This window comes from Podarcis vaucheri (assembly GCF_965113315.1).
Source record: "Podarcis vaucheri genome assembly, chromosome: 12".
Lineage (NCBI taxonomy): Eukaryota > Metazoa > Chordata > Lepidosauria > Squamata > Lacertidae > Podarcis > Podarcis vaucheri.
In genome coordinates, this window is record NC_138750.1 from 35,960,449 (window position 1) to 35,984,913 (window position 24,465).

Sequence of the window (24,465 nt, forward strand, 5' to 3'; positions counted from 1 at the left end):
CACACACACACACACACACACAAAATCATGCTCATATCAGTTTACAACAAACACTACAAAAACAATTTCATAATAACATAGTAAAAAGGTAAAGGGACCCCTGACCATTGGGTCCAGTGGTGGCCGACTCTGGGGTTGCAGCGCTCATCTCGCTTTATTGGCTGAGGGAGCCGGCGTACAGCTTCTGGGTCATGTGGCCAGCATGACTAAGCCTCTTCTGGCAAACCAGAGCAGCGCACGGAAACGCCGTTTACCTTTCCGCCGGAGCAGTACCTATTTATCTACTTGCACTTTGACGTGCTTTCGAACTGCTAGGTTGGCAGGAGCAGGGACCGAGCAACGGGAGCTCACCCCGTTGCGGGGATTTGAACCACTGACCTTCTGATCGGCAATTCCTAGGCTCTGTGGTTTAACCCACAGCGCCACCCGCGTCCCAATAACATAGTAACCATTCCATATCAACACAGCGAAACAAAAACATAATAGCGTGCAAAAAAACCACACCCATATTTCAATACTATACAGTGGTACCTCGGGTTACATACGCTTCAGGTTACATACGCTTCAGGTTACACACTCCACTAAGCCAGAAATAGTACCTCAGGTTAAGAACTTTTCTTCAGGATGAGAACAGAAATCATGCAGTGGCGGCGCGGCAGCAACAGGAGGCCCCATTAGCTAAAGTGGTGCTTCAGGTTAAGAACAGTTTCAGGTTAAGAACAGACTTCTGGAACGAATTAAGTACTTAACCCGAGGTACCACTGTACATATAACAAGATTGCTTAAACAACATGTAGCATCCAATAGCAAAAATAACAAGGGAGCTTCACAGTTTCATCTTAGTCCTAGGTTTTCTGAAAACTGCAAGAGGGGAGAGTGTGCTTGAGGGTCTCCTGCTTGCATATTTCCCAGAAGCCTCTGGTTGGCTGCTTCAAGAGCAGGATGCTGGACTGGACGGGCCATTGGCCTGATCCAGCAGGCACATCTTACGTTCTCATGGTCTTACTTTGGTTCCCCCCAATAAAATTCCATATCCTCCACAATTCAAGCCCCAAACAGATTCGGACCCAGCAAGTTCCAATCCAGAAGCCATATCAGAAACATGAAACGGCCGTTCATGAAAATATTCATGAAAAAATATTCATGAAAAGCCATTCATGAAAATATATGGTTTTGATTCTGGCAGCTGACAAGACAAGTGGTGGATTGCCCCAAAAGTAGCTGCTGTTGATAATATATTTAACATACTGATTTGTGCTTTGCACTTAACCAAGATGTTAAAGAGACTCTCTATAAAATATTCCGCCAGTGTGATGCAGATGGAAAACAACCTAAGGCTACTAGGAAGGAGGTTGAAACGTATCTCATATAAAACACATCATTATGCATTAAAGAAACTTTCCTTCATCCAAAAAGAACGGCCAAGCAGCTGGAGCTGTACTCCAGGAACCACATAAAGTTTTAATTAAATTCATTAAAAATTCTTTGTCTCTCGGCGAGTTGCGGGGGTAGGGCAGATAGAACGACTTAACAATGGCCGAGGTACAATCCAGTTTGTCAAAACTAATAACAGCACAAACGCCTTTGGTTACATGGAGATGCCGCAGGGAGGGGGGAGTGCAGGAATTACTATGAGTATCATGTTTACTGCGCTGTAATACTTATATAAAAATTATTGCAAGATGTGGCCGGTCCCTGGGAAGAGACTGCTATTCAGCAGATTGATAAAAGCAGTTGCTAACGAAGAAGGCACCGTTTTTCAGCTGACATAACTGATCTGGGATGCAGAGAACAACACTGTTTCTCTTAAATGGGAGGACACAGAAATAGATTGCAATTGTGATTAATTTGTGTTCTACGGCAAAGATGCATCATGACCGAACCTTTTACATTAGGCAGCTTTCTGCAAGGATGGCAGCTTATAACCAGCGCTCTCTTTTTCTGGGGGTACTCAGTACTGGCACCTTTTCCTAAAAATAAAGGTAAAAAATAAGCACCGCTTATACCTGTCAACTGGAATTGAGGCACCCATCTATTTTTAGGTTTTCTGATGACAGGTGGGAAACCGGTAGTCCTCCAGACATCAATGGACTCCAACACCCTTCAGCCCCACATGGGAGGGCCAATGGCCAAGGGTGATGGAAGTCGTAGTCTATCAACACCTGGAAGTCCACAGGTTAGCTACTCCTGGTTTACGGCAATCAAGAACCATGCAGGTAAAAACAGCCAGCAGTGTTGCTAAGGCCGAAAATTTGGACCATTTAAAAAAGAGCCATAAAACTCTGAAATGCACAAGTCTAGAATACACATGAGAAGAGGCATTTTCAATGGTGGCTCCCTGTTTGTGGAATGTTTTCCAATAGGAAAAGCGTGGCTGACGCCATCGCTGTCTGTCTTTAGGTGCCAGGCAAAAGCTGTTTTTTAAATTACCCATGCTTATAGATTTTAATCAGCAGGTTAGTTAGACATGTTTGTGGCTTTCGTTCGGTCTCATTTACGTGGGGTGGGTAGGCCTTGTTTCTTTTAAATATATCATCGGATGAGCATTTTATTATTTTGTGCACTGCTGTTTTTATGCATTTGTTATTCTGTTTTATTGTGTGCAAAAATCTAATATTTTTAATAATAATAATAATAAATATTATAAAAGTGTAACTGTGTGATTTCATGAAAAAGAAACATTACCAAAACAGTTATTGTGTGTATATGTCTGTGCACACATACAAAACCTGTTCTCATGTGTGCTGATTCAGAAGTAAAGCAGAAGAAAATTCCCACTGAGTTCAACATGACTTTACTGCCAAGTGAACACATAAACAATTATAGATTTAAACACGTGGGTGATTTCGCTAGAAAGCTTTAGCCACCTAAGAATGAGAGGAGAGAATCTTTGCACAGTGACTTTCATCTGTCAAAAACAATTGTGTAAATGACATGTACAAAGTAACAGGGTACTAATGGAATAGCCAGATTAAAGATTTATTAAACAGGACTTTTTTTTTAGACTATCACATTTAATATCTGATTTTTTTTATTTAAAAATATCATTTTGTGTTTTTTCCATCTTATGCTGATATTAATTACATTATAGTAATGTCATATTGCAGTTATAAAATACAGTTGGAAGGATGCTATTTATTTTCAGGTCCTTGTGGGGGGGAAATGAATTAGTAAACACTTTAATGGTGGGGACAGAAAGCTGGCATTTCCTCAATATGATCAAGAATATGGGATATATAGGAGGGAGCCTCTACTATCATTTTGGGCAGGTGGCCTCTTCTGTTAATGAGCCAATTTGAGGGAACTATTAAGCCTCTGTGAAAAACTAGGGCTATTTCCCTAAGCCATTTTTGAGCTATAGAACTCATGCTACTGAGCTGTAGGACATAAGCCTTTTCAGCTGGCTCAGTTGCACATATTCATTTGCCCTAATGATAACATTAAGTACATGAAGCGAGCTACAATGAGGCCCCAGAGACAAATATTCTCTTACTCCTCATTCTAGCCCGGTTCGCATCCTTAAAAATTCCAAGGAGCCCATGTAAAACGGGAGTTTAAGTGAAGAGCAGGAAGGCTGTTGTTGAGATTCAGAATTACAAATCGATCTAGAATATGAACTTGTCCATCTCCGATGCTTACCTCCATTACAATATAAGCACCATCTTAAAGCTCGTACAGCAGTTTGAGCCAATGCATTTTCTTCATACTAGGTAGCTTGCGGAGTTTGGTCTGTACCATGGACATCTGCTAGAAAACACATCCCCCAAGTCCTTGTGCTGGGGATGCCGGTGGGGACGCACAACCACCAGATAGATTGGAAGGAAGTATAGTACAGATTGAGGGACTTCTTGAGGATTGCAAGGGTGTGGTCAGAGGCAATTGGACATCATCATAGTCCCTATCATTAAAAAGTACTGTGTGGAGTGACACTGCGGGAGTGGGGGCAAGGAAAACTTTGTCCGCGTCTGGTGGAAATGTTGTAAAGCAAAGGATTTCTGGTGTTATAGTGGTTACATTGCTAGAATATATTTTATTCTATGAGTATTAGAACCTATTGGATCCTTGGTTTTTTTTTTCTATTGAGCTATATTTTTTATCTTGTAATCTGCCCTGATATCTTCAGATGAAGGGTGGTATACACATTAGATGGATAGAAAATAAAATATCCCATAAGACAAAGGCATCAAACCCAAGGTTGTTTTTTTTAATATTATGACACTCAGTAGGATAATATATGTGAGAGCCTGGAAAAAAGTGAAATAAAATGGATCTTGTAAGGAAATGATGGGAACAACCTAACAGGCCAGGAAGCTCCTGACTCCTTGCCCTAATCTTGGACTGTTTAGGATGGAAGCACGACTTCTGGTTTAGCTAGTCTCGCCTTTCCTGTCACCTTGATACACACATGTTATCGCTACACTTAGGGAACTACATTGGCTGCCAATTAGCTACCAGCCACATTTAAACTCTTGTTACATCAGAAGCCCAGAATAACCCTGCACCAGGTTTACTTGCCCATATACAGATGTGTAAGACCACTTAGATCATCTGGGGATATTATACTTGTGGCAGATTATACTGAAGAATATTAGTGGCATCCTACAGAATATCACAGAGCAGTTCCCCCCAAACAGGCATTTTGCACCATTGCCCCTGTACTCTGGAATGCCCTTCCTTCTACAATCATCCACCAGTTTTCTGATATCTTCTAAATATGAGGAGGGGGGTGTTTCCAGGCTTTCCCTGACCTGTAAGACTTGGACCCTGTTATTACTGCCCATATACTATTGTTTTGGCTTCATATCTGCTCTTATTATACTGCTTTATTGTTTTTACATCGCATTTTTGCATACCACTAAGAGATCTTTAAATATTAAGTGGTCTAGGAATACTTCTAAATAAATTTTTAAAAAAGGATTTACATTTTCAAGAACTCAGAAGAAATCTTCCTGCAGCTATTGCATGCACGCGGCCCGTCAGAGAAGCACCTACCACGTTCTCATTCACATCGTGTTAAAGGAATAGTTTGACATGTGAGCTGCTGATGGCTCAGACATGCTGGGCGCTTTCTCGGCAAAGAAAGAAAAATGCTTTCCCTTCCCCAGCTGGGGTTCTATTTGCATACAGGTGTCATGAGGCTCCCTCTCCGAATAACGCAGCACAATGCTGGTTTCAGATGTCAGGATGCGAGGATGAGGGCAAAGGCACAGCAGAAATGGCTTGCAGCTAGTTATGAGACCCGGAGGTCAAGGCCATTAACTCGCGTTTGGGGCCAATTGTCACCAGGTGTCCCAGAAGCTCATTTGGTTTAATGCTTTGAACTGGGATGCCAGACTTAACGATCGGATTGATAACCACCCTGTGGGGAGGCTGAATCTACTCCCTAGGACATAATGACAGAGCTCTCTGGTGTGTGTGGAGGGGGGGGGGAGAAGGGTTCACCATACCCCCCCCCCCGTCCTTAGAAGAAACCAAAGCAAAAGACTCATCAGCAGCAACAAGGAGTGGAAGAAAAATAGAATCCTAGAATTGTACAGCTGGAAAGGGCCTCCAATGATCATCTAGTCCAACCCCCAGCAACGCAGGAATCTCCATTAAAGCTCTTGGAGGGCCCGCAATTGGCCACATGCCAGGCTGTGTCCACCTGCAGGAAGATTAAATCAAACCTCCAGCCACACAGAATAATCTCAGGAGTGCCGTCAAGCCTGTCAGGAGTAAGCATAGACCAATGGTACCAAATAGTATGGGAAACAGCCTTACTAGAAAAATTAACCAATAAACTGAAACTGACACGGGGACAAATAGAAGAAGACGCCTTCTTCTTTATCAAACACACAGCCCAACAAGACAATGACAAAAATCCACCAGCAGCATACAAATCAATATGGCTAACCTGATCCAAAACACCCACCCACCGCACTTACACATGAAAACAAAGACCACCACAGCCAACCACAAATGAACAACCACACCCTAGGCCAACCCCAACCTCTCTCACCACCAAAGGAACACAAGTGAACAGCAAAGAACCTGCACAAGCAACGCTGACACAAAACCCCACATATATTAAGTAAAATAGAAACATCGCCACGTGACCCCACCCCACCCATCTTCCCCCCCCCCTCCACCTCTTTCCCCCTTTTCTTCCCAATGTCTCAACAAATGAAACTGATTTGTAAAAATGTTACATCGGGGGAAAAATATATGAGAGAGAGAGACATTTTTAAAAAGTGCCGTCCAGCAGGTAGGCATCTCAGAATGCGTTTTAGAGAACAAGATGCTGTCACGCCCGCTTCCTTGCGTGAGGCTTATTTGGGTTCCTTTTGCTTGACAGCAGCATTCTTTTCCTCATCCAACAAGTACGTTATTGCACATTTATGGGAGTGACTCTCCGTGCTGAATTTTGGACCTTTTTGACAATGCTAGTTGACTGATACTCCAAACAGCTGAAATTTATACATATTGATGCAGCTGATACATCAGTAACTACAGTATCCCTGTCATTCTGATCAATTCAGTTAATGGAGTTGTAACCAATTCCTAGTGCACACTTCACTCTATAAGAAATAGCTATTTAATGGGGGAGAGTGTCGCACAAATATTAAGAAATCTTAGGTTTGTTATTATATTTTCCCCCAATAATGTTTATTAAGTTTCTTACAAATATAACACATGCTCAAAAACCAATAAAGAAAAAATAAAAATAAAGCAAATAAAGCAAATAACAACAAAAGATATAACAACAATTACACAAATACAATACAAATTAATAATTGATTAAACTTCCAACCTCATAAACCTATTACTTGACTTCCTCCAATCCCTCCCATCTGAATTTCCTTGTAACTAAAAGTAGCAGTTATTCTAAAAGTGACTGGATTGAAATGTAACTTTGAACAGAAGAAGGAAATGGATAGCAGGACACAGAATAATGAACCACAAAAGTATTTCTATATAGGAGCGTTACAACATGGCAGCTATGAAGGTGACCAAATTTAAAGAAAGATAGGGTTCGCCACAACTCTGCTAATTAGTCTGCTATAGTCGCTAGAGTATTGGATTTGGCTGAGGGAAACCTGAATTCAAATCTCTGTCTGTAGGCAAACCTCACTAGATCACTCCCTCTCAGCATAGCCTCACAAGATTGTTGTAAGAATAAGTCCTCTGAGGACGGGTGTGAGTTGATTTAGGGAAGGGCTGCAACCCAGTGTTAGAGTATCTGCTTTGCATTGTATCTAGGTTCAATCCCCAAGATGTCCAGGTACAGCTGTGAGAAACCCCTGTCTGAAACACGACAGAAAGGCTGCCAGTCAGTGTAGACATTACTAAGTCAAATGGGCGAGTGGTCCGACTCAGTGCAAGTTTTCTATGTTTGTTTCACTGCAAAAGTTACTAAGAAATCTTATAATAAACAAATAATAGAGGAAGGCTGTGATACATTTTTAAAATTAACCCCCCCTTGTTTTAAAAATGTATATCCTGCCTAATTTCGAAAGAAACTGTTACATCCAAACATTACACAATATTAAAATACCTCGCAATCGCCATTCCTGGCTCTAATCATAAGATCAGAACATTAAGGTGCAAAGCCTAAGCCACCATCATTTCCAAAACAACCATAAAAATGGAAACATAAGAAATAAACATGACGGGGGGACTAAATCAGACAGAGGCCTTTCTAAAAAGCCCTGGTGACGGAAGCCTGGCACAGGACAAGACAGATAAATAATTGTTATGTAGATCAAGGCAACATAAGAAGAGACCAGCTGGATCACCCTAAGGATCCGTCTTGACCAGCATCCTTTCTGCCCCCAAAGTGATCTTCAGAAGCACAGTGCCTTTGGATGTGCATTAAAGCTGCGCTGCAGGGCTGGGGAAGCTGTGGGCTCCCACATGTTGTTGGACTCCAACTCCCATCATCCCTGACCACTGGGCCAAGCTGCCTGGGGCTGATGGGAACTGGAGTCCAACAACACTGGGAGGGCCACAGCTTTCCCTTCCTCTGCTATACCGCCAAATTATCATGGATAGAGCTGTCCACCTCTATGAAGTTGTCCAATTCCCTTTCAAGAATAGCATAATAAATCTTGTTCTATCAGAGAAAATGCATGCATTGTAACAACAAAAGTTTATGTCTTAATAAATGTATTTGTCTTTTAAAATACCACAAGATTCTTTTTAGAGCTTACTCTCTCCTTCTGGAACAACAGATCTAACAGAGCTGCCCTTCAAGAAATCGTTACGAGGCAAGAGGAAGGCACGTCCACTCCTCACCCATGTGAGCCACAGGTTAAGTGAATGACTATATTTGCCTCATGCATCTGCTCCTTTTGCCATTAAAATTGCTCCCCGCCCTTAAATAATCGGGACAATGCCGTGCTTCCATATTCAGAACTGCTCCCGTCTTCATGCTTAGTCAGTTTCCTCTGATCGCCTCCTCCACCACAATGTCAGTTTTGACATACACCACTAGAGGGTACTCTTTGTAAGTTTCTGGAGTAAAGAATAAAACACACTCCTCCAAAAAAAATATCCAGGTTTCGAAAGAGAAGAATATGCTTGTGCCATCTCTGAAGGCAAATTCTGCCGTTTCACACCCAGTCTTGCACTTGGGTTTTAGATTACAGTGGTACCTCAGGTTAAGAACTTAATTCGTCCTGGAGGTCCATTCTTAACCTGAAACTATTCTTAACCTGGAGGTACCACTTTAGCTAATGGGGCCTCCCGCTGCTGCTGCGCGATTTCTCGTCTCATCCTGAAGTAAAGTTCTTAACCTGAGGCACTATTTCTGGGTTAGTGGAGTCTGTAACCTGAAGTGTCTGTAATCTGAAGCGTCTGTAACCCGAGGTACCACTGTACTTCCGCAACAAATAGATTTGCGTCGCTATTTTATTGCATCAATATATACTTTAAGGAAACAGTGCTTTGGCACCTCTGCCAGGCAGCAAGATCAAATGTTAAGCAGTAAGTTAGCTTATTGGAGGGCTGAGCTAAATGTAACATTGGCTATCCATGAGATCTCCCATCTTTCTCAGTTAAGGGGGGGGTGAGAGGAAGAGAGCGCTTTGGGAGCAGACCCATGCGGCTGGAAGTGAAGAGATTTATCCTTTCAGCAATATCAGTTTATTGACCTGAATTCCTACCCACCCACCCCCACCCCGTCCCCCAAGCTGCTGCTTGCCCTCAAAAGAAAAGCATTCAGGCACCATCAGTTTGTCTTACGGCAGGAAGAGGGAGCCACTAGCCCTCCAGATATTGTTAGACTCCAATTCATCTTCCCCAGGGAACATGGCACATGGTCAGAAATGATGGGGGTAGTAATATAACTCCTTGGTGGACCAAGCGTCTTTTGACAATATGAGATTGCTTCTGTTTTTATTGTTCTTATGTATTCTGTGTTTTTTATATTGTAATTTTGTGTTGTGGACCGCCCTGTGACCTACGGGTAAAGGGCAGTACACAAATTTAATAAATACAACAACAACAACAACAACAACAGACGTTTTAGTCCAGCGACATCTGGGGAGCCCCAGATGCCCCATTCCTGCTCCAAATATTTATTCTGCTTTGCTAACTCATTATGGTAATTACCTTGAACAGCAGATAAAATAAAGGCTACTTCAGAAGGCACATCGATTCAGTAATTATATGAGTGCTCTAAATGATTTGCTCAGCCTTCCCTGAAGTATTGCCCTCCAGATGTTGTGGGACTTTAACTCTCCCAGCCAGCAGGGCCAATGCTCAGGTAACACAGAAAGATGCCTTGTTGAGTCAGGTCCTTGGTCCATCTCATGCAGTACTGGGAAGGTCTTGGAGACTTGCAACAGGATGCCATGATCCACAAGGACAAGTGTTCCTATGTGTTATGGTGTGTGGATGATGATTTACTAGTGAAAGAGAGGAGCCTTTTCAGAAGTATCCTCGCTATAATCTCAATGTGACCTCTGAGTCTCAGGCATTTTGAAGGAACAGTGAGGTCAAGAGGCATATCTACAGCATCTCAAATTGTACACCGAGCCAAAAATGACATGTCATTTCTTCCCCTCAAATAAAGGAAGTTGCAGGTTTTCCAACAAAAAAATACATTATTCCGTGGAAGGAAGTAGGATGCTGAATAGACCAAAAAAAGAAAGTGGAGGAAAATGATATGTCTTCTTGATGACTCAACTACTTGTTCAGAAGCTGCCAGCCAGCCTCCACACCTCCAGCATAGACAGAATAATGAAACAAGACAGATTTTCTAAGCTATATCTCCCTTTTAGTTTGGAAGCCATCAGGAAACTGCTGAAGATAAAGAGCTTACTTGCACCACAGATCTGTTTTTTATTTTTTTATTATTTATTGAACGTATATCCTGCCTTCCCTCGAGCCCAGGGCAGCAAACATACAGCATTTCAAAAGAGAAACAAAGCAAAAGCTTTCTAAAACGGTCAAGACACGCTTAAAAACAAATAAAATTAAAATATCCAAAAGCAGTTGCAGTCTTCTCTCCATCTAATTAAAAGACTTTGGATCTTTTCATAAAACCCTATTCAGGTCTTCAGAAGCAAGCGGTATTTGGAGGGGTGACGCGAAGGAGGAGAACGAGGCCAAGGTCACTTGTCCCTTATTCCCACACCACCACTGCTGCACCCTATGTGATCCACTCCTCGGTGCTGTGTATAGGTTGCGGCTACCAAATGGGCATAAGTAGGATGAAATCCTGGGCACTCAAGGCTTCTTCATGCTCACAGGGCTTGTGTGTGCATGTGGAAGGCTGCCCCGCTGAAGATCCACCTTCCAACCACTGGAAGGGCGCAGAGTGTGGGGATATGCCAGAGTATGCTCACACTCTCACACAATTATCTCCGTATGTTTTTGAACATCTGAACAGCATTAGTGTGCTGAGTTAACCTGGAGGTTAAAGTTGCAATCCCATGCACGCTGACCTGGGAACATACTCAACTGATCATGCGGACCGGCTACCGCTAAAATCTCAACAAATCCAGTGTAATGTACAAACATGTGTGCTATTGGAACGAAAAAAATGATTTCCTTGAAGACAAAACCAAGACTGCAGCCAGACGCAATTCCTAAGTCGTATAGGTTGCTGCTACAATTATTTTGTGAATAATACAGTTATAGATTATTGTTGTCAATGTGAACTAACTCCATCTGAAGCACAATCAGTAGGACGTCAGTGATGTTACTGTGTCTGCCACTAATAAACCTTCCACTCTCCCTCTCCAGAGAGGTTAAATGTGACACAGAGTAAAACAACATAAAACTCCACACAGGAGCATACATGAGATAAAACAAAAGTAAATAGTAAAAATGGAGGCAATACATGTCAGAAAGAATTGATAGACTCCCAGCTCAGGAACTCCACCACAGTTGACTGAAATGGCTTCCAAGTAACTTGTCCTGAGGCTGGAAGCTTTTATTGCAAAAGAGACCACCCTCCAAATCACATACCAATTACTTCTTTGTAACAGAAAGCTTGCTATGTCTTTCACTTTCTAATACCTTTATGGTATGCGACATTAAAGTGATCGCTGATCAAAGTGAGCTTTTTTTCTTCACTCCAAACATCTCAAATTCCACGGAAGAAATGGTAGCTGCTTTACCTTCAGATCGATGAGTAGACAAAGGCGTCTGCGTCTCCTTGGAATAGGACACCACTTCCCGAGGCAAGAAGTCCACCTGGGTGATCTTTGACACGCCCAGTTTGTGTAGGCGGCGGCTAGAACAAGCAAACCAAAAGGCTGGGTTAGGTACTGGAGTGTGCCGTCAAAAGCGCTACGGCGCTCAGTCATGAACACAAGAAGCAGCCTTATAGCGGGGTCAGACCATTAGTCCTTCTAGCTCAGCATTGTCAATGCTGACAGGAAGTAGCTCTCCAATGTTTCAGGCACTGTACTTCCCAGTAGAGGCAGATTTAGGGGAGCACAACCAGTTCAGCAGCACTCCAAGCATCGGAGGCACTGCAGAGGATGTCACAACTATTATTTAGAATGGAGGATGAGAAGCAGAGAGGGGGTGGATTTGGGCGTTGCACAGGGCGCTGTGAAATTTGAGACCCCAAGGTCCGCCACTGTTTCCAGCCCTACCTGGAGATGCTGGGGACCAAACCCAGAAGCTTTTGCATGCCAGGCCTTTGCTCCACCGCCGAGTTAAGTCCCTTCCCCAGTTCCCACAGGATGTGGGTTTTTTTCCCTTAGCAGCTTAACTTTGCTTTCTCTCGCAGGGGTTGACACTGATGCTGCAAGCTAGAAAAGTGCTGTTTCTACTCCGTTTTGCTTTAAATCAAACTTTCAGCAAAAAATAAAAAATAAAAATGACCTGGCAGTATAGCAGCCACTATTGCTAGGGCTGCAACTCGTCTGTTTTTGAGAAAGGATTTCATAAATGCTCCCAAATGACTCTTTTTCACAGCTCTGAATTTGCCACTGTGCATTAAGGCAATGCACACTCCAAAGCATCAACCGCAGTCTGTTAGCAGGATGTGCGAAGGGCATCATCCAACCTTGCCAGAATCTTTTACTGCTGGATTCTAAGAGCTGAACCAGACAAGACACCATTCATGCAATCGGGCATGCGGGGGAAGTGCTGTAAACTTGGTGGTGGAGCACATGATCTGCATACATAAGGCCCCAGGTTGAAATCCTGTTATGGCTGAGATTGCCTCATGCCTGAAACCCTAGAGAGGTACTGCCAGTTAGTGTAGGCAATATGAGCTAGATAGACCAGTGTTCTGACTCAGTACAAGGCAGCTTCCTGTGCAAATTATTTTAAAAAATAAATCGCAGTGCAGGAACCCCCCCCCCCCGCTTTCCTGATCTGTGTCAGGGCCCCCATGCCTTCCCCTTACTTTCTCCCCCCCCCAAAAAAAAATGCTAACTTTTGTGAACAGCATTATGCTTGGTTTGTCCTTAATAATCAAAAGATAAAAACAGAAGTTGCTTGACATTCTTAGGATAACACTGGTAATGATACTGCAGTCCTGTCCTCAAGATGGACAGGATATTTCTTGCACTACTTCTCATATCGTGAGCCTATACATTATTATGTGGAAGCAAATATCCCTGTATAAAATGGGGCTCGTTCCCAAAGTAGGTGTGCACTGGGCTGCAGTCATATTCTGCTCCTCGCCCACCACTAATCCAATAAAAAAATAATTTATGTATGTAACCAATACCTATCCAAAGGCAGTTTTAAGGTTATTTGTAACACAACCCAAACATAATCTCAGAGTGGGGAAGCCCGGGTTCAAATCCCAGCTCAGCTATGAAGCAAACTTTGGGACAGTCACCTCTGCTCAACAGAAACAACCTCACAGAGCTGTTTCTGAGCCCTCTGGAGGAAGTTCAGTGCAAAAATATTACATCAATGTATTATATATCATGGTACTGAAGAAGCCAATGTTATGTAAATTGTATTAGCTAATTTATTGGCTGCAACTTTCAAAGGGTTAATGGGCTAAAAGGAAATAGAAATATGATTGATGTGATATTAATAAAATACTTTGAACAATGAACAAGTAGGGGAAATCTGGGGGCTGCTGGTGATGTGAAAGACATACATGTTGATAGTACACACCTACAACATGCATGTTACTGTTTCCACAAACATGCTTTTCTAACATTTCATCTCCAGCGAAATGAAAATGTTTCTTTTGAAAACATCAAGAGCACACTGGACCCTGGATGTTTTCACTAGCCAGAAGTAGTGACCATTTTCAGAAAGCTTCGCTTCTGTTTTTCTCAGAAGAAGACGGTCCTTCCCCAAAAAAATTTAAAAACAAAACAAAAATAAGAGTACTGTATGATGCTGAAAATTTGGCACACACATACACGCAAGGAGAAAGCTGACCAAGGAAGCAACTTCAACATAACCAGTGCAAACAAAGTCATAGTATAACAAGAGGGAAAATAAAGAACGAGAGTGGACATATACCCAAGTTCAGAGTCAGACTGAAGCTGCAGCACTGAAGGGTCTGTGTCCCACTGCAGGGTCCTAGCGAGGTTATCAGCAGCACAGCACAAGGGGAGGAAGAAGAACACACAGAATTAACTGCAATGACGGGCTGCAGGGAGAGGAACAAATCACTTCGTCGTTTGCCTTATGCTGTAAAAGCACAGAACACAGCTCCAAAAGTACAACAGGGAAACACAGGCAATATCACAGAATATCTACTGTCAGACAAGAGCAGGTAATTCCATCAAACTCTCTTTCTCTGTCAAAACGGGAGAATGTTATGCTAGCAAGGACAAGAGGCTTCCGACTTTTGCTCAGCTCTGCTTCACTTCAAAAACAACCACCCTGAAAGACAAGGTAGGCCTCAGCTGCTTAACTGATGAATATACTGTATTTTTCCGTGTATAAGACATAGCTGTCAACTTTTCCCTTTTCTTGCGATGAATCCTGTTAAGAATAAGGGAATTTCCCTTAAAAAGAGGGAAAAGTTGACAGCTATTGTATAAGACTAGGTTTCCCCCCCTAAAAAATAATTTCCAAAATTTGGGGGCGTTTTATACACGGATAGATCTTTCCCCATTTTCTTAAATCATAGTCCCAAAAAATAGGGGGTGTCTTATACATGGGGCGTCTTATAGACGGGAAAATATGGTAATCCAGAGCAGATGGTGTTAAATGTGGACTTTCCCCCCACCCACCCACAGTGAAGAAGCTGCATCCAATTCGTAGCTCAACATCAAGGTCAACGGGGAAGCCCTTGCGCTTGCTGGAGCTCCATGAGTACACTGGAGCACCCATGTGCTTAAGTGCCCTGGAAAGAGCGTTCTGCAAGCAGGTCGCTGCATGCAGGTTTGCTGCACCAGAGGCACAAAAGGCTACATTTGGGAGGGCAGGAAAACTCTGCATGCAACACTCGGGGTGTCTGCATGACACGTGGCGTGCATACCAACTAACAGATGATCAGCATTGCCAGCTCTGGGTTAAGAGGACTGAGCACATTTTAGGCAGGTAGGAGAGGAAATCTGGAAGCACAGCAATGAAAGTGCTTCCTCCAGCTGGGATCTGGATTCCCAGCATTAGGACCAAGTGATCTCTCCATTCTCATTTCAACTAACAGATGGATTTGAGAAACAAATGAACGCAGAAACAAAAAGTGCATTAAAAACACTATAATTCTATACATACTTATCAAATACAATGGTATATCAATGAAATTATTAAAATACAGTGGTACCTCAGGTTAAGTACTTAATTCGTTCCGGAGGTCCGTTCTTAACCTGAAACTGTTCTTAACCTGAAGCACCACTTTAGCTAATGGGGCTTCCCGCTGCTGCCGCGCCGCCGGAGCATGATTTCTGTTCTCATCCTGAAGCAAAGTTCTTAACCTGAAGCACTATTTCTGGGTTAGCGGAGTCTGTAACCTGAAGCGTATGTAACCTGAGGTACCACTGTAGTAGGTTATAAATAATTGTCCTCACTACCTACTTAGTTCAAAGGCAGTTAGTAACTAGTTGACTAACGGGCTACATCTAAGGACACATGAATATACGACTTTGTTTTATAAATTGATTTTTCCAGGACCTGACCTTTTTTAAAAAAAAAAATGACACAGTGTAGTAGTCTTGTGGCGGTTCCAACCCGGGAAAGACCACTTGCCACATTGCAATTTTTTAAGGTGTTCAAGGATACAAGCTGGGAACATAGTGAAGTGATCCTAAAACTAGTAGCAGCTGGCGAGGCAGTGCAGGTGCCATATATGAAAAGGGAGAGAGGGGGGCAGGGGCAAGGCAATGGAGAGCTTGGCATGGGTTGGCCCCACCACTGTGCCCACACCACTTTTGTACAGTAAGCTAGCTTGCACCCCTCTCTTTCCTCCATTCAGGCAAGCGAAAGGCATTATCAGGGGACACATTTCAGCCAAGCAAAGACATTTAAGGAAAGTGTGAAGCAGGGCTGCTGAAGGACATGGTTATGGCACAGAAAAACTCCCAAGGGCCAGACAGAGAGGCTTAGAGGGCCACATTCCCCTGCCCTCAAGCCAGAGGGTCGCCAGCCCTGGACTAGACCTGCCTTCCAGAACCTGACGCACTCCAGATGTTTTGGGCTACCACTCCCATCAGCCCCCACCAACACAGCACTTTGAAGAGCCTGTGTAGTGTAGTGGTTAGAGAGCTTGGTTAGAAGCTGGGAGACCTGGGTTCAAATCCCCACTCAGCCATGAAGTTCACTGGGTGGCGTCATGCCAGCCACTGCCTCACACCCTCACATGGTTTTTGTTAGGACAAAATGGGGAGGAAGAGAACCACGTATGCCACCTTCAACTCCTTGGAGGATATAAGAGGTGGAATATAAATTTAACAATAAATTTTAAAAATGTAAAAAAAATATCACTTGCATCTTGGACTGAGTCAGTTGGGTCAATGTGCACCTAAGTGTTGACTCTACCCACACAACTATGGCAAAGCAAATTGGTTGAAAACTCATTCCAGCGCTGGATTTAGGGACAGTTGCCCATGGTCCCATCCTGGAAAACAACACACTAATCTGTTTCTTTTCCTCAACTCCCCCATCTGCAAAAGATTCAAGAGCATGCCAGAAATGTAGGTTTGCACAATAAAAGTGGATTAAAGCACACTGTCACTCAAACATGACAAATCCGCTTCCATTTTTTAATAAGCAGGATGAATGACTTATTAATGGGGAACGCAGCACAAACAAATCAGGATGAATGCTCAATGTCATCTAACTTCCCCACTATCAATTCCAAATGCTCGATGAAAACCAGACACAGTCTAACACCAGCATAAGATTTGTGTGAGCTAACCAGGAAGGACACTCAACAAACAGGTTGCCTAGAGGAGTCCCTATACATGCCTCCTAGCTAAACACAGAGGGACTGACTTCCTGCACAAAAGTGCTATGCATTGATTGGACTGCAAATGGGACAATCACGCTAGATGAGCTCAGTTCCTATTAGTTACAATTTGGAGGGCAAGAGCAAGGGCACTGGCCACACGCTGACACATCGAGATGAAACAATCAATATTAAGTCCATTAAAAGAATAAATAAATAAATAAAAGGGACCTTGCAACGGGGCATGTTCAAAAGGATTTGAGCTGTAGTAAGGGAATCCTCCTGGGTGACTTGGTTGAAAACTTGCCCAGGATTTTGTGTGTCATTGGAAAGGCATTTTTGAAAGCGATGCCTTCAAAATAAAAATACTAAACTACACAGACAGCCAGTAAGATTTTGCTCTGGTGGCTATGCATCAGCAGAGGCCGAATCTCTTCCTCCCAATACTTCTACCTAATCTGAGTGATGAAAGAGGAGGGGGCGGAAGATGCCAAGCACTTTCTGTGCCTAATGTGTTAGAGAAGTTGCCTAGATGAAACTGAAACAAAGTGAAAATGATCTGCCTAACACTGCCAAGGTCATTAGCGAAGAAAGTGTGATTTGCCGAATATGCGCCAGCTTCTAATGTCATGAGTATCGGGGGACCACTTATACCTGCACACCCAGGATACTTAGGGGGGGCGGGGGGCACGCAGTTTGCTCAAGGCAATCATTACCCCTTTGCTCCATCCTCTTTCAAAACCTGTCAAGTTTCCCAAGTGACAAACAATATTCCGTTAGGGAGAATTCCATTACTGTGTGATTAAAGGAAGAGCTGGGGAACAGAATCCTCAGCGGACAAAGGCAATTGAGGTTACCGGAGGACAATGTTGCCTTGTATAGGCTTTGTACAGGTTCAAATGTCAGGTCCGCCTTTGCCGGCTCCCCATTTCAGGCTAGCTAGCACTGACCCTCTTATTCAGGGACTACCATTAACAGCTGGTTCAGGATCTGCTCTGCACACGCCTTTCTGCTTGACAGGACTCCACGATCATATTTTCCAATGCTCCCCCTTATTAAGATTTTAAAAACAACCACAACTCCCTGCATACATTAGGGGGAGGTTTGCTATAAGTCTAAACACAAACACGCAAAAGTGAATTTTGTAAGAACTGTTTCTCAACTGCTTACTGGATTCCCACCCCCTTTTTGAGTTTCTGGCTCCCCATGTCTTCTCCTGCAAAATGCACGTGGCTTTTGTTGTTCCTTGTAACATTTTCCATGGGTATCCAATGGTAAGTGACACCTTTGATTTCCTTGGGGCCAATGGATGTTGCCACCTCTAAAAGAAAAGCAGACTAATTAAAGCTTTCATGAGTAGATTAATGAGTACGACAGGGCCATTATCCACCCGAGTTCAGTGACAGCACATTACATATTAATACAGGATTGAGCAGAGACTCAGGTTGCTAAGTCACACTAGGAAGCCTCCTTAGGGAACAAGAGCGCCCCCCCTCAAAAGCATACCATGAGAAACTTACTAATGAGAACTATAATCTAGACAACCAAACCCTACATATCCTTGAGGAATGAGAGTGTGACTGTTTTTAATGATGCCACTGGCTCACATGCAAAAAGACTAATTAACCAGAGGTTCCTGACTCTGTATCTGGCACACACCCAGAACCAATCCGTGCTTTTGTGATGGTCATACAAACAGAAATTCACTATTCACGTAAGCTCATGTGTCCAATAGGGCTTGCTTTCCACCAAATGCTCACAGGATTGAGGTCGTGGCCAGCAATCCCATGCACTCACTCTAACTTGGGAGTAAGTAAACTAACCCCCACACTGAGTGAGACATACAAGTAAAGATATATTGGATCAGACTGCTAGACAGATTTATTTCATGAGTTTCTGTTTAGAGCACCCTTTCTCAACCTTGGGTCCCCAGGTATTGTTGGACTACAATTCCCATCATCCCTAGCTAGCAGGACCAGTAGTCAGGAATGGCGGGAGCTGTATACCTAAAGGAGCATCTCCACCCCCATTGTTCAGCCTGGACACTGAGATCCAGCTCTGAGGGCCTTCTTGTGGTTCCTTCATTGCAAGAGGTGAAGTTACAGGGAACCAGGCAGAGGGCCTTTTCGGTAGTCGAAACTGCCCTGTAGAACGCCCTCCCATCAGATGTCAAACATATAAACAGCTACATGATTTTTAAAAGACATCTGAAGGCAGCCCTGTTCAGGGAAGTTTTTAGTGTTTGACGTTTTATTGTGTTTTTACTATTCTTGTGTTGGGAGCCATCCAGAATGGCTGAGGCAACCCAGTCAGACAGGCGGCATATAAATAAATAATAAGTAATTGTTGTTGATGATATATAATATCTGGAGACCCAGACTGAGAAAACTGGTTTAGAGTACATACCAAATATTGCCATGAAGAACAGTTGGAAAACCTGGGTCCATATAAATCAAGCACTAATTCACTCATACCGATTGAAACCACATGACAACCTAAGAAATCACACAAAGCCACAAGACAACTGCCATCAACGATGGGAATGCAGTAAAAGTTGCCGGTCTATTTACTTCAGTGCCTTCCATGGGCACCATGATTTGATAGAAATATTCTTATGTGGAAGTATTAATACAGCAGCCATACTGCTTAAAGTTGTCAATTATTAGCTAACGGGCAAAGGTCAAGATGCTGGCAGCAGTGTACCCAGTCAGTCACCGTGATCTACGGGAGAGAGTCTCCTGCAGATACCATCTCATCAGAAGGTCCTTTCCATATAATGTAAGAGTTGGACCTTTAGGGTGCCAGTATCTACCCACTGCAACTCTCTCAATATATGTCACAGAGCTGGCTTTTCTAATGTCTTTTCAGTTGTAGACTAAGTCTAGATTCTTATCCCAGCCTGTATCGGTACTAGATTGGGAAATTGTTTTTATTGTTGACTTATTTATTGTTCATTGTTTTGGAATGCTCCATGAGAAGCATTTTATAATTTTTAATGCCCAAGAAGATACCACATGGCTAATAAGCAGTGTGATGCTGCTAGGAAACAACTACACTGGAAATGTTTTATTGTTTTCTTCTTGACAATAATACTGCACAATATGAACTGGCATGCTTAGAGCTCATGGGAAGACTTGAAAGGGTTGTCCTTGAAACCTGAGGTACTGAAGGACAAGTTTGGAGAGTGCTTGAGGCGGAATGAATTAGAAGATGCATCCAGCACAGAGATGTAACAGCCAGCAAAGCCGAGGATCAAAGAATCTCTATCCTAAGACACAGGCTATGTGACGGAGGGTGGCATTTTCCATCTAGCACTTGTAGGCTCAGTGTGGTCAGAACAGATGGAGAATAGCAAAAGCTGTCAAGAACCATCAGCAGGCTTGGGAACATCAAGTCCTGCCCTGTGAGGATGGGAACACCTGGGAATGTTGGCATTTTTGTGGAGGTTCTTTTGAGGTGGAGAAAGAGCAAGAGGAAACTGGTGAGAGGGCAATTGAGGGCACTGGGGAGGAGTCTGCTTTTTCACCTTGACTACTGAGAGGAAGATGGTTGCAACTACAGGGTTGCAGGTTGAGGTGAAGAGAGTGGCTGAGTTGAGTGACACAGCCCTAGGTTAGTCAATCACCTATAATACTTCAGCCAGGTAGGCCAAGATGAAAGACAAATTCAAATGGTGGTGATCTGCCCCACTCTAGCCATCCCTTTAATTATAAATCTGTTCCTCGTATAATTCATAAGGGCAATGCTTGTGGCAACTGAGATATAAATATTCCCTGCTTTACATTACAAGGCTTCCCTTTCTGATCCAATAAAACTTCATAGTAAATAACAAACTTCCATTTTACCTGCTTTAAAACAGCATATTCCTGAGACCCACAGCAATTCATCTCTACATCTCTTTAAAAAACTAATTTAAAGCTATATTTTCTCTCATGCTTTTTGTTTGTTTGGGATTCTCGCCAGTCTGCTTCACACCTTCCTTTAGTGTTTTGGGTTGGCTGGATGTGTCCTTGAAATCTCATAATACATGTAATATGGGCAGGTGTGTGTATAGAAAGTAGCAGGGCCGGTCCACCCATGAGGCAAACTGAGGTGACTGCCTCAGGTGGCACAATCCACAGAGGCAGCAGATACCAATGTGCATCTTTATTCCCCCCCTCCTCCATGTTCCTGATGTAGATCTTCACTCACCCCTTCTCAGGGAGGGGGATGCCATTTTTGTGGTTTGCCTCAGGCGCCAAAATGTCTTGGGCTAGACCTGGAAACAAGTCTAGTCCGCAAAGGTAACATTTACATTTGTTGTTTTGCCCGTTGTGCGTCTTGCCTCCCCCACCACTGGCCCATGGCAGGTTGCCGAAAAGGGAATGCAGTCTTCAGGCTGAAAAAGGTGCCCGACCCCCAACCTACAGGCTCCTTTTATTGTACTCCAATAGAACAGGTGTATTTCCAGACCCCATAGCCTTTCCCACTAATTCAAGAAAGGCACAGGCTGATGGGAGTTGATGCTCAACAACATATGGAGGACAACACACTGGTGATGAGACAACACCCACCAAACCTTAAGGCAATGGGCTAGAAAGGCAAGCTGTGTGGCCACACAGATCTGTCATCTTACTGTTGGTTTTTCTTTATCTTAAAGTGGTCAGTAGTGCTACTCAAGAACCAGGTTTGTTTCAGAGGTGTATATTTGCAGTTTGACCTACTTAGCTGCACACCTGTGGTCTTTTTGCCTAATTAAAAGGGGAGTTACTTTCTGCATCGGGGGGGGGGCAGGAAGTGATGTGATAGGATAATTGGTTAATTGAAACTGTATTTATTTTGATCAAATGTCTTGTAAGCTGCTGGTGATGGCTTGCAGCGTTTGGCTCTTAATGTTTTCAAAAATAAAACTAAGAAAAGACATTGAGGACAGCTTTTTATTTCTATGCTCCATTCGCTGCACACACTCTGTGTTGATGAAGAAGTTCAACACTTACAACTTGACAACATATATCACCTGAGGTGACTGCCCCACTCTGGTCAGTAGTAGAGCCAGCCCTGGGTCTACTCAATATTTACAACTGGGTGGCATGGCATGGTAGGAAAGGCATTCACATCAAAGGAATCCACAATGAAAGCAAACAGCATACACTGACAGAGAATTTCGTCTTACCTTCCTACGGGCCCCAAGTCTCCTGAATCTTGGCTTCCGGCTTCGCTGGGAGTGCTCACTGATTTCGGAGAGGGAGACATAGGGGTTGGGACTAAATAATGAAAATAACAGGTATCCCATGTTAAAACATGCAGCGACTGCACTGATGAAGAGCAGTGTAAGACAAATCATAAGCGAGGATCCAAAATGATAAAACGGTCAGATGAGTGGAAGAGTTTGAAATGGTGAAACCAAAAGAAGGAAAGGAAAGGAAAGGAAAAGGAAGAAAGTCAAGTGAATTCTAAATATTTTAGCAAATTAAAAGTTGAAATGAAGTTTAGATTGGTCTGAAAGTGAGTTATGATAGTATCAGTACTCAATGTTAAGACCGACTCTTTGCATTTTTATTTAAAATATTTTTTTAGACGTGGAAACATATTCAAAGAGGTAATATAGGCCTTGGATATCTTTAAAAAAAAGTTAAGGGAAACGAAAAATTGAAAATACTGTTTCTGCATAGTGTTAAGTTGCCTGAGCAAACATTGGTTTATAGTCAATGCTGGTCATACTTGGAGTAGACCCACTAAAATTAACGGACATGACTAACTTTGGTCCATTAATTGGAAAGGGTCTGCTCTGAGTAGAACATAGTTGGAGCTAAGTCATTACAGTGGTGCCCCGCAAGACGAATGCCTCGCAAGACAGAAAACCCGCTAGACGAAAGGGTTTTCCATTTTTGAGCTGCTTCGCAAGACAAATTTCCCTATGGGCTTGCTTCGCAAGACGAAAACGTCTTGCGAGTGTTCCGATTTTTTTCCGCTTCCCCCTCCCTTTTTCTAAGCCGCTAAGCCGCTAATAGCCTTTTAGCCGCTAAGCCTTTAATAGCCGCTAATCCGCTAAACCGCTAATAGCGCTAAGCCGCTAAGCCGCTAATAGGGTTGCTTCGCAAGACGAAAAAACCACTAGACGAAGAGATTCGCGGAACGGATTATTTTCGTCTTGCGAGGCACCACTGTACATGGGACGGAAAAGACATACTGCAGTTGTTTAAAGTCTCTTAAAAGATAAAACAGTTTATTGGGCATTTTGGGCTGCTAACATACACTGTGTTACTACGTTGCTCCATAGCCTGCTGCTCTAATTGGCTGCCTGCAGAGGCGTCGCATGGGCAGGGCGAAGGGGGACCGTTGCCCCAGGCACAGTTTTTCCCAGGGTGCATTTTGCTCCTCACACCAGCCCCGTGCTACTTTGAGTCTGATCCCACATCCCAGCCTCACAAAGCAGCGTGGGACTGGCAGGGCATCAGAAGGACGCAACAGGCACGCACCCTTCCATTCAGACCAATCAGATTGATTGGAAGGGCGCATGCCTGTCCTGCTGCGTCCTCCTCAAGTCACCCTCCGTGCCTCACCCCCCCCAGGCACGCCCCGGGTGCTGGGAAGGCACGCTCCACCGCTACCTGCCTGTGTGGACTAATGCCACCTGACGGAAATCTACACTGCTAGGCTTTTAGCCTGATCCAAACAGCTTCGGCATTTTTCTGCCAGAAGCATGAAAGTGTTATACCTCCATTGATTTCACTGGAAGGCTTTGGTTTTCATTCTTTCCCCTTTTCTGCAAGAGGCGGCTAGATAGGCATTTATGCAAAACGACTGCAGGGCCAGAGAACCCAGCTTGTTTAAAACTTGGGAACTTCAAAACTAATCCAGTAGTAGGAGGGCAATTGGTTGGGACCCTGCCAAGTGAAGTTAAGGGAAAACCGAAGTCAGCTAGCTTGCTCACACAGTGCTCAGCCTAGGACCAAGAGCCAAAGTAAGACTGCATGATGATTTAGATCAATAAGTCCCCCCACCCCCACAAAAAAAAGACAAGGTGTGGAAGCTTTCCATTTCAAGCACTGAAAGCAAAGATAGACCACAAGTGGAAATGCTATTGTCGTTTTTGAATCTAGATTGGCAAGGGGGCAGGCAATGCAGAAACAATTCTACTCCAACTAACCTTCATGGCAGCCACACGGAGGAAAATGTAAATCCTATAATGCGACATCGCCTGTTTCAACTTGGGCATTTAAAAATGCATTGTTTTACTTTGTTAAATCAAAAATAATTTCCTAACTGCATTTTCCTTTTTTCCTTTCCTAGCTAAATCCTTCACATCTCCTGGCAGAAGTGTCAATCAAATGGATCGGCCGTGGCACGAGGTCCAACACCTTACACATATTCTCACTAGGAACTGTCACTAAAATGAATCGCGAGTGCAAAAGGCATTCATTTTTCATGACAGCCCTTTGGCAGGTACAGGTGTGAAGTGGTAGGTGACGTGCTTATTATGCATCCATTCTGCTTCTTGGGCTTTATCTGGATCGGGAGGAGCTGGTTTTTAATTTGCATGAATAGCCTACAAAGAGAATCATGGCTTTAGAGCCAAGAGATGTATCATGCCGTATTTTAATATGGCCATCAGTGCTGGCTCCAGGTTTTCTTGATGGCTTGCACAACTGAAGCCATGATCCAGACTAGGCAAT

General features: G+C 43.4%; 1 protein-coding gene across 6 annotated transcripts in view; it reads right to left on the reverse strand.

Annotated features, from left to right (window-relative positions):
• DYNC1I1 (dynein cytoplasmic 1 intermediate chain 1) overlaps window positions 1-24,465 on the reverse strand; it is a 228,944-nt gene that overhangs the window by 149,443 nt on the left and 55,036 nt on the right. For 3 of the 6 annotated variants that reach the window (XM_082193927.1, XM_082193928.1, XM_082193929.1), the window contains 3 exons: window positions 21,963-22,053; window positions 13,936-13,995; window positions 11,607-11,722 (listed from right to left, as the gene is read on the reverse strand). In XM_082193927.1, coding sequence (XP_082050053.1) covers window positions 11,607-11,722; window positions 13,936-13,995; window positions 21,963-22,053 — 267 coding nt within the window. The remainder of the gene's footprint in view (window positions 1-11,606; window positions 11,723-13,935; window positions 13,996-21,962; window positions 22,054-24,465) is intronic. The other 3 variants (XM_082193924.1, XM_082193926.1, XM_082193925.1) reach the window with 3 other exon arrangements.